The sequence below is a fragment of the Globicephala melas genome, chromosome 11 (genome assembly GCF_963455315.2).
Source record: "Globicephala melas chromosome 11, mGloMel1.2, whole genome shotgun sequence".
Classification (NCBI taxonomy): Eukaryota; Metazoa; Chordata; class Mammalia; order Artiodactyla; family Delphinidae; genus Globicephala; species Globicephala melas.
In genome coordinates this window covers 71,360,740-71,370,599 of record NC_083324.2, presented here as the reverse complement: position 1 = coordinate 71,370,599, position 9,860 = coordinate 71,360,740, and the positions used below count along the sequence as shown (strand labels likewise).

The 9,860-nt window shown below is 57.0% G+C and overlaps 1 protein-coding gene across 1 annotated transcript in view; it reads right to left on the bottom strand.

Annotated features, from left to right (window-relative positions):
* Positions 1 to 589: 589 nt before the first annotated feature.
* CUL9 (cullin 9) overlaps positions 590 to 9,860 on the bottom strand; it is a 38,217-nt gene continuing 28,946 nt past the window's right edge. Inside the window, exons 29-41 of the mRNA XM_030870666.2 lie at positions 9,574 to 9,773; positions 8,868 to 9,118; positions 7,548 to 7,893; positions 4,369 to 4,509; positions 4,068 to 4,232; positions 3,737 to 3,900; positions 3,279 to 3,372; positions 2,678 to 2,752; positions 2,419 to 2,529; positions 2,184 to 2,301; positions 1,721 to 1,854; positions 1,033 to 1,106; positions 590 to 952 (exon numbers count right to left, since the gene is read on the bottom strand). Coding sequence (XP_030726526.2) covers positions 754 to 952; positions 1,033 to 1,106; positions 1,721 to 1,854; positions 2,184 to 2,301; positions 2,419 to 2,529; positions 2,678 to 2,752; positions 3,279 to 3,372; positions 3,737 to 3,900; positions 4,068 to 4,232; positions 4,369 to 4,509; positions 7,548 to 7,893; positions 8,868 to 9,118; positions 9,574 to 9,773 — 2,072 coding nt within the window. The 3' untranslated portion in view covers positions 590 to 753. The remainder of the gene's footprint in view (positions 953 to 1,032; positions 1,107 to 1,720; positions 1,855 to 2,183; positions 2,302 to 2,418; positions 2,530 to 2,677; positions 2,753 to 3,278; positions 3,373 to 3,736; positions 3,901 to 4,067; positions 4,233 to 4,368; positions 4,510 to 7,547; positions 7,894 to 8,867; positions 9,119 to 9,573; positions 9,774 to 9,860) is intronic.

Here is a 9,860-nt window from a genome sequence, read left to right as displayed (position 1 = left end):
GCGGCAGAGGCGGCGGATCCTCCTGAGCGGTGGCTGCTCCCCTGACCCCACCACTTGACTTCACCCCAGCTTATTAAATTCTCCTGACCCCAGACTTGCTCTAGTACCATTCCTACCCCTTAGCCCCAGTACCAGATTCATGGCACGTTTACAATTCTAACTTTCCGTCTGTGTGAGAGTGGGGTGGGGGCAGGTCCCCCATAATATCCTCTTAACACCCCACTTCACTTCAAGATGTAGAGACCCTTTAAAGATCTACAGACCCCCAAGACGAGGATACTTCCTAACGCCCTCAAGCTCCCCCCAGGAACACTCAGGAGTGTGGAGGAAGCTGATCGATCATGGGAGTGGCCATTCCTCTCTGTCTCTGATGCAGGGCTGGGTCTGGGGCAAGTGGGCCAGCCTGTACCTGGCCCTGTTATCACGTGGACCTTTATTTCCCTTTTTCGGTGTAAGTCACACAGGTCCGCCGTGGGCTTTCTCTGAGGATGGAAGTCTGGACGCCTGAAGAAAACAGTAAGGGAGGAGGAGGGCTGGGTGTGTGCGATGGAGGGGGAAGTTGAAGTGGCCCATTGAGGAAGCTGTCTGGTCTGCTTCCAGAGAAGTATATGAAAAAAAGAAGTTTATTCAGTGAACAGAAGACGGTGCCACAGACACTGGTAACCGCCTACCCTCACGACAGGGGGAAGGGTGCACTCCTGAGCCCGTGGCCCCAGGACTCTGGCGGCTCCAGCGCTCCCTGCATCCTACCCCTCAATCGTAGCCCTCGTCGTCTTCCTCCTCGTCGCCAAAGAAGAAAGTCTCTCGGTCCAGGTTCTCAGACTCCTCATCATAGGAGAAGCTGTCATTGTCCAGCTCCTCTTCAAACTCATCCTGCTGCCACTCAGGCACATCGTCCTCGTCGTCGTCGTCCTCCTCCTCCTCCACCTGCAGCCCCGAGGAGCCCTGGGGCCTGGGAGAGCGCCACGCTCAGCCCCAGAGGACGCCTGGCGCCTCCCACGCCCCCTCCGTGGCTCTGCCCCCTCCACTCACTGACTGCCGGGCACGTTGGATCCTTTCGCCTCCCGGGCCTCTGATGATGGGCTCTGGAGACCAACCCGGAAATCCTGGAAAGGAAACGGGAGGATGCGGGGAGCAGGAGAGTAGAGGACACAGGGCCTCTGTGCCCAGGCTCGCTTCACCCAGCATCCTCTGAGGGCCAAGGGGGGCCCGGCCCCTGCCAGGAATGCCCCCCGCTCAGCACCGCCCTCCACAAGCCACTGCCTCTGTGTAATGTGACTCAGAGGTGGTCTCCAGGGACCCAGGATACTGCGGTGAGGCACCACCCCCACTTCCCATGTATGTTCATGCCTTTTCTGCCCAAGTTACTACCAGTCCGCAAGCTCCCTGAGGGTGGGATTCCTAGTTTAGACTCGACAGCAGAGTGTTAGAGCAGAAAGAACCTCAGATCCCCTATTCTAGTGGATGCCAGTCCCTTGCCCCAAGTCCCAGGATTCTAAATCCCCATCTGCGAAGAATCTTCTGAAGAAGCTCCCCAAGTGATTCTGGGGAGCAAGCAACTGGCCAAATACTCTTGATCTGGGATAACCAACTCCATTTTCCAGGAAACGCCCGGTGGCTAAGGGGCAGGCCTGGGAGCTGGGATGAACGCCAGGTCCATTTGCCCTTGACGCCTTTCCTTCAGGATCCCCCAGGGCGGCCGGGCTGGGTGGGCGGCTACCTGGGTGGAGTGCTGCAGGATGGCCAGCAGCCGCTCCTGGATCCGCCGCAGCAGCTCCAGGCCCGTGCTGAGGTGCTCCGCCCGCAGGAGGCGCAGCGAGGAGCCCAGGTCTCTGCAGCGCAGCAGGGTCTCTTCTGCAGAGGGGGCAGGGCACGGGGGCTCCCTCCCTTCTTCCCGTCCTTCCACAGATGCATACTGGACGCCCACTATGTGCCACCCACGTCTACTGGGGCCTAGCGCCTAGAGGTGGGGACAGGTCGTAACCAAAGCAAAGGTCGGGTGAAGGGCTGTGTACTGTGTACCTGAGGACCGGAACTTTGTAACAGTGATAAGGCTATGAAGGACAGGAAGGGGACAGAATAAAGGTGGGCAGCTGGCTCTGGTCACCCACCCGTTTGTGTGTCGGGGGTGGGTGCTGGGGGAGAGGGGGCAGGAGAGAGCACTGAGTGGGCAGGGGGCTCACCCAGGAGGATCTGCAGGGCGTTGGTGTGCAGCTCCAGGGCCTCGGTCTGCTGTTCCACCACGTCCATGTGCTCTGTGTCCTGGTTGTAGAAGCTGTACACGCAGGCGTAGGCCAGCACCTGCGGAGCCCAGGCCGCCGATCCCGCTGAGGCCGCCTCCCGCCAGCTTCTTCCTCCCTCTCCCAGCCCACCAGACCCCTGGGCACATCGTCCCCCCCGCCCCGCCCCGCCCCACACCTTTCGAGCTTGCTCGAGACCCCGGCAGGCGTCGCTGAGGAAGGTGAAGGATCTGGGCGGGGGCACCTCGTGGATGGCAGACACGCGGTTCTGCAAGTTCACAGCAAAGTCCTGCGCAGGGAAGGTGGTCAGTGCCAGCACGCGCAGCCCCACCCAGTCAGGAGAGCACTCGTCCCGTTGGGACCTCTAGCCTCTGCCCGGCCGTCTGGCCCAGCCCTCTGACCTCCTCACCGACCCAGCCGTCTCCCCTGCTGCTCACCCGGGCCTGGTGATGGAAAGTACACCTCTCGTTATAGTCCTGGAACCGCTTCTCCTGGCGAGCTGCTTTGCTCACCTGGTAAAGACAGGTCGAGATGGCTGTCGGGTACTTGGCAGGACAGGATGAGGTTAATAATCAGACCAACTGCCATTCATGGAGGCCTTCTGATGCTTTACCCAGGTTTTCTCACTCAATTCTCATAACTGTGACGTAGGTCAGACTACCATCCCCTTTTACAGATAAGGGCGCTGAGGCCTGGACAGGTTAACTGAGTACACAGTGGGGCCAGGCTCTGACAGAGTCCTTGCTCTGCTCTGGGCTGGTGCTTCCTGGGAGCGCCCAGCCCGCCCCGGCCTCCTGTAGCCACCTCGGTGTGAGACGTCTGACTCCGGAGCTGAAGGTCTTCATGCACAGACCTCCCAAGATAGAACTCTCAGCACCCGTAGGCCCAGGTGGCTTCTGTCTTCTCCCCACTGAGCCTTCGCCCCAACAGCCGTTCGGCTGCTTGGGACACAGAGATGTCTGTGCCCAGGCCCTGCAGCAGCATCTCGTCCTCACTGCCCTTGGGCCTCTGCCCCTCCTTCCGGCGCCGGCCCCTTACCATGGCAGAGCAGTTGTAATAGTCTTTGTGATTTGGCTTCCAGGACTTGAGGCAGCGCCAGCAGAATCCATGGTTGCATTTGGCACAAGTCATGCTGTGGAGGAAGCTAGCTGGTCAGAGGGCTCCTGCCTCTGGCCAGGGCCACACCAGGAATGCCCAGGGCCTGGACTCACCACTGAAGATGCCCTGGTCCCCCTCATGCCCTCTTAGTCTCAACCTTACCAATCCTTACTGACCACACCCTGGCTTCTGAATTCCCCTATACAGCGTGGGCTTCAAAGTGGGGGAAGGAACACTCAGATCCAGGGAACACTCTGGAGGGTGCAGCGAAGGTGGCTGAGTAACTGCCCTTGTTTGCTGAGCTTTCGGGTAGGCCCACTGCCCCTTCCTTCCGCCAGGCCTCCCACCCTCTCCCATGCTTCCCGACCCTGCCGGTGCCCACAGTACCCCCTTCTTACTGCAGACACCCCTCGTTCTTCTCGATGGGAGCCTGACAGCTGGGACAGCGCTTGGAGATGAGCTTGGCCAGATGCTTGCTCTGGGCCTCCACGCTCATGCCATCGTAGTAGCCACCATCGTCCACCCACTGAGACATGTGGCCACAGCTGGCAGGGTAGTGTGCCTAGAGCAGGAGGGGCAGTGAGGACGCAGCCCACCCCTTACTGCAGGGAGGGAGGGGGAGGTCAGGTCTGGAGGACGGCAGTGTGGGGAAGACAGGGAAGAGTCCTTGTGGGTGGCAGGGAGAGGTGCGGATCCCGGCTCCAGGGCAGAGCCAGGGTGGGCACCCACCTCAGGGAAGCTACAGTTGAAGCAGGAGGCCCAGCCACACTTGGAGCAGCTGGTCCCACAGCCCAGGCCCTGGCGGCACAGGATGCGGTCGCAGCCCTGGGGGTTGGTGCACCAGGTCAGGTTGGCACAGCTCTCCACGTAGCCACGCAGGAGGGCCTTCTCATACTGTGGGGACGCAGGTGCCACGAGGTGAGGGCCTGGCTCTCCGGATGCCACACCTCCGGGCCCCCTCCACCCGGCACACTGCATGTCAGCCCACTCCCTGGGGCTGTGCACTGGAGCCTCTCCGAGGAGGCGGTACCTTGGAGATGACCTCTGGCGAGGAGATGATGGTGCGGATGAAGGCCCCCGTGGGCTGGGCGGGGCAGTCGGCAATGGGGCAGGTGCAGTTCAGCACAAGGTTCTGCTCAATTCGAGTTGTCAGGTACTCCTTCCAGCAAGACTGGGTGGGACACAGGAGCAGCCGCTCAGGGGCAGCGCGGGAGCAGCACAAGTGTGACTCACCTAGCACCCCTCCCCGACGGCGCACGAGGCCAGAGACAAGCCTGCTTCTACGTCAACCCGGAAACTGACCCTAAGCTTTCCGGCCTCCATGAGTCTTCCTGAGATTGGCCCAAATTACAGTTCACTTTGAGGATGTGCAGGCCATGGTAATGTAATTATAATTATTGTTGGGATGGATGTGAAGGGAATGGGAAAAGAGAATCAGGAAAAAGGAGAAGATTCAAGTTCTAAGAAAGCTTTGGAGACAGCAAGAAGGTCAGAAAGAAAGGAGGCCTGGGGGGCTGGCCAGGGTCACTGCGCCGCAGCTGCAGCCTCGCCTCCCGGCTCCACTGCTCACCTCAGTGCCTGTCTCGATGATCCCGCTTCCCCAGACTCAGCCTCCTCCACAAAGCAGCCTTGCCAGCTGCACCCCCAAATCCTAATCAGCCACCCCACCGCTCCCCCAGTCCTCAGTGCTGGAACTGTCACAACTCCTGAATTTTTTTCTTGCTTCCACGTCACTGCCCCCGCCAACCCAGGCCATCATCCCCTCACCCCTCAACTGCCGCGGGAGCCGGTCCCATCAGTGCGCTTCCTTCCCCCATGCTCCTGAAACCATGAGCACCCGAGCCTCCAGAAGACTCCGTTAACGACCCTTTCCCTCACACAGCCAATGGCCGAGCTTCCCCAAATGACGCGTCCAACCCCTGGAGAGTCCCCCGGGTGGTTTCAAAGCTCCAGGATAAGAAACACTTCACCGGACTATTTTCACTCAAAGTACTAAACAAAACCAACCCTTTCTATAGTGAAACAAGCCCAGATAAACTGCGAAGTTGAAGGCAAAATTCTTGCATTTTTGAGATCATACAGGGGAAATTTCTCCAAATTCAGACCCCCACGCTTGCAAGCACACAGGCCATGAGGGCCCGTCACCACCATGGGGTGGGAGCCCTGCCCTGTAGGACGAAGGCCAGCATCTCAGTTCAGAGCCCACTCTACTCCCACAAGGGGTGGACTGGACTCCCCCTCCCGCCCTCTGCCACTCAAGCCTCACCCCGGGGAGCCACCTCCGACTGCTCCAGACCCCAGGATTTCCCATCTGATCGCTCCTGCACTGCCACTGGCTCCCCTTTGGCTGGGACCTCTGCCATCAGCCTGCTTTTCCTCAGTCCCATTTTCCGGCTCCCCGTCTCTTCACCTCTACAGGGTCGGGGTACAGCTTGGGCCTGATCTTCTCTCCCTGGGTGTTGCCAGCCAGGCCTCTCCACTTAATTCCAAATCCAAAGATCCACTGTCTGCTTCCCAGTCCCACTCAGGTGTCCAACAAAGCAAAAGCAGCTGACTTCACTTGGCCCAAACAGATGGAATTTCCCCTCAAAAACCTGCCCTTCAGCCCAAACATCTTCCCCAGCTCCGTAGAAGATGACACATCCCCTCCTCCCAGATGCTCAGGTAAAAAACCCAGAACTGCCTTGATTCCCTTGTCCTAAGCCACCAAAACCTGTCAGCTCCATCTCCACATGCGCCCCAATCCGTCCACTCCCCTCTTCACTGTCCCTAGGCCCAGCTGCCACCCAGCTGTACAACAGTCTCCAAACCAGTGTCCCTACTTCCACTCTTGTTCCATCCAAGTCTTTTCTCCACAAAAAGTGATCTTTTCAAAAATGGAAATCACATCATATCATCTCCCTGCTTAAAACCCACCAGGGCTTCCCATAAATTAAAGGCCACTGTCCACCAACCCAACCCATCTGGGACCCTGTCCACCTCCCAAATCGCCTCTCCTTCCGCTGTCCCACCAGTTGGCTCACCTACCTCACAGAACTATTTTGGGAATTAAGCAAGATGATGTGTGTAAAACAGCACAATGGCCCAGAGTGAGTCCCCCATAAATATTAGCTGTGGTTAGTATTAGCTCTCGGGTCCTTGCCAGTTGGGGTTTCCCCACTCCCTCACGCAGCACCCAGAGCTGTGCACGTAGTAAGTCCATGACAAGTATTAGTTGAATGAAAAAGTGAAAGTGTGAAGGAAATAATTAAGAACCTGGAAAAAGGGAGCAGAGGCAACTATGTGAGAAGAGTAACCTGAAGCCAAGCAAAAGGGAAGGAGAAAAAAGTACAAGTACACACGCATGCAAACGCACACAGCCCCGGTCACCCACCACTGGGGCAGCGCTGCTGAGAGAGGCGACTAGAATTCAGGGCAACAAGGGAGCTCATCCCGCTAAGTAGATGGGTTTGGACACCGGTCCCACAAGCTGTGAGGCAGGGAAGATGAGGCACTCAGTACCCGGCTTCCTGCCTCAGCCCCTCCCCCTCTGAGGACTACTCCCTCTCCATCTACAGCCTTCTCTGCCTCAGCTTTCCAGCAGCCTGACTTCTCATGCTGCCCTCTGCTTTTGTGCTATTTTTTGGTTTAAACCATTCCTTCTTATTTTTATATTAAATGAGAGTATATATGGTAAAAATAAGTGATGATGTTCTGGGATAAAGAGCCTTGAATGGTGATAAGGAAACCACAAACTACAGTCATCACCAATTTCATAACACTTTTCATTTAGAAAGTACCTTGATTCTGTATATGTGTGTGTATATCTACCTACCTACCTACCTACCTACCTACCTACCTACAGTTCTCAAATTTGGCTGAACACTGGAATCACCTGAGGAGCTCTTAAAACTCCAGATGCCTGGGTTTCACCTTCAGAGATTCTAATTGGTCTGGGCCATAGTTTGAGCATCGGGATTTTTCAAAGCTCCCAGTGATGACAATATGCAGCAAAGAGAGAACCACTGACACGTACCGCCAGATCCTAACAACCTGCAGGGTGTCAAGGCGCCACTTACGATGACAAAACCAGTTTAAGGGAGACTAAGAGACTCGTTCAACATTGCCCAGGATGGGAAATGGCAGTGCTGGGGCCGAAGCCCAGAAGTTCCCAAGGAGTTGTGCTGTCGGGCGAGAGCCGGGGCAGGAGAGCAGCTGGCAGGGCCTTACCTTACAGCAGTAGTGCATGCAGCACAGAGAGGGCAAGTCGTCGTCGGGCTCCAGGGGGCTGACACACACAGGGCAGTGGTCCGGGCGTGCAGGGGCAGCCTGGGCCTGGGGGACGCACAGCCCGGCCGCCAGCAGCAGTGGCTCGGGGTCATCGCTGTAGCGCTGCAGCAGCTGTTCGGCGCCCCAATGGGAATGAGCCAGAAGGTGCTGAGCCACGTCTGGCTCTAGGTTCAGCGTCTCCTGCACCTGCCTCACCGTGTGCTCCATCAACCCTTCCACCTCCTGGGGGCTCATGGTGCGGCCCGCAGGCAGCTGTAGGGATGCCAGGGCAGCCACAACTTCCGGGCTTGAGGGACAGAAGAGTCAGCGGTCAGTCTCGCTGCCCTGCTTATCCAACCTGCTAGCTGAACCCCACCCTGGTCCCCCAGTCCCCGCTTGCACATCTCCATCCACACTTGCTTAACCAACCTGAGGATAACCATCCAACCGTCGGAGCACAGCCTCCACAGGAGCATTTGTAAGGGGGGGGGCTGGCAGTTGCAATGACTGGGGGCACTACAGGAATCTAGTGGGCAGGGGTCACGATGCTAATTGACCTACAGTGGATGGGACAATCCTACTGCAGGTCCCGCCCAAAACACTACCAGGGTGTCTGGTGAGAAACAATCTACAGCTTTATGCCTCCAAGTGCGGTCTGTGGACCAGCAGCCTAAGTGTCGTTGGGAGCTCAACTGAATTTGAACGTGTGTGCATGTGAAAGCTGGAGAAAGATTACTCTAGAGAACTTGTTTGACACACAGTGTGAACAGCAGGCATAAAAATAGAGCCGTAACAACTCCTGGTGAACTGGAGTTGATGTAAAAAGCTTTAGGGGTGCCAGCTACTTAGGGGAATCCTACGGCAAATTCCTCTGTAGAACAGACTTCCTGAAAGCTAGAATTTGTATATTTCACTGAGCAACGTGCATGGTTAGGACTCAATACATATCTGCGTAATATTTCAATTTTGCTTAGAATGAAAGACACCCAGAAAGGAGTTTACATGTCTGGGTCCCTTGCCTAAGGGCTGGCTTTAGGAGGCTGAGGAGAGCAAGGCCCCTGCTTGGGAAGGAGGCAAAGAAGGGGAAGACAGTGCTGGGAGGGGGAATGAAGACTAGCAAAATGGGGGAGATAACAGAGACAGGGAAAATGGTGTTAGACAAAGAAAGAAATGAAATATTTTTCCACTGGGAGTCTGACTTTGGCACTACGACCCCTCCCATGTCACTGCAGTGCCGTCCGTCCTGCGTGGCAGTAAGGAGACAGAGCTAGGGGTGGCTACCTAGGCTTGGAGGTCTCGGAGGTCTGGCTGCCACATAAGGGGACCTCTGCCTGACCTCGGCAGGGCCCCATGGGCTCTGGGCTGGCATACATCAGGATCTGGGGGCGGTCATCCCGCCGTTCCACGTAGCCCTGGCCCAGGAGGTGCAGGATGCAAGAGAGGACATCGGTGCTGGTACAGGCCACGCCCCCGGCAACAGCACGGCCCAGGCTTCCAGGCGGATTTGGACCCTTCTGCCAGGCCTCCAGCACCTGGACGGGAGGAGAGGAAACAGGCGGGACGCTTTTACCCAGAGAAGCCAGCTTGCCTGGGTTCAAGGCCTGGCTCTGCCCTTACCAGCTGGGTGACTATGGATCAGTGCCTAATTCGTGCCTCATTTTCCTTATCTGTCAAATGAGAATAGTAATAATAATAGTAATAATAATAATAACTCCACCATCACCTAGCTCATAGTATTTTTGTGTGGATTAAATGACTTAATCACGTAAACTCCTAGAATACAGCCTGGCACATGGTCAGCACTCATGTCTGGTCTCTACCTTCTATCTAACTGCCTGTCGGGAATACAAAACCCAGATGGAAATGTCACCCTACCAGGTCTCGGGCTGAGACAGTTCACCTTCCCTGTGATGACCCCTGCCTTTAACCCCACCCCCAAGCACGACTCCCTCCCTCTCCCACCACCATCATGGTCTCCTCTGCCTACCAGACAAACCAGCTGGTCGATGTGGAGGCCCTTCTCTCCGTGGGCTTTGAGAATACGGACAAGAAGACAGCTCAAGAGGTTCCTCTTCTGCTCCAGGGTTTGGCCCTCATCCTCCTCTACGTTCAGGTACGTCTGGGGAGGTAGCAGCCACAGGGCCTCCCCGTGGGGCCAGAGCCCAGGCTCACGGAGCTGCAGCACACCTGGAACCCGCTCCCAGTCAGTGCCCGAGGAGGGGAAGGGACAGAGAAGTGGGGGCAGAAGGGACCCCATTCTCATTCCCTACACCA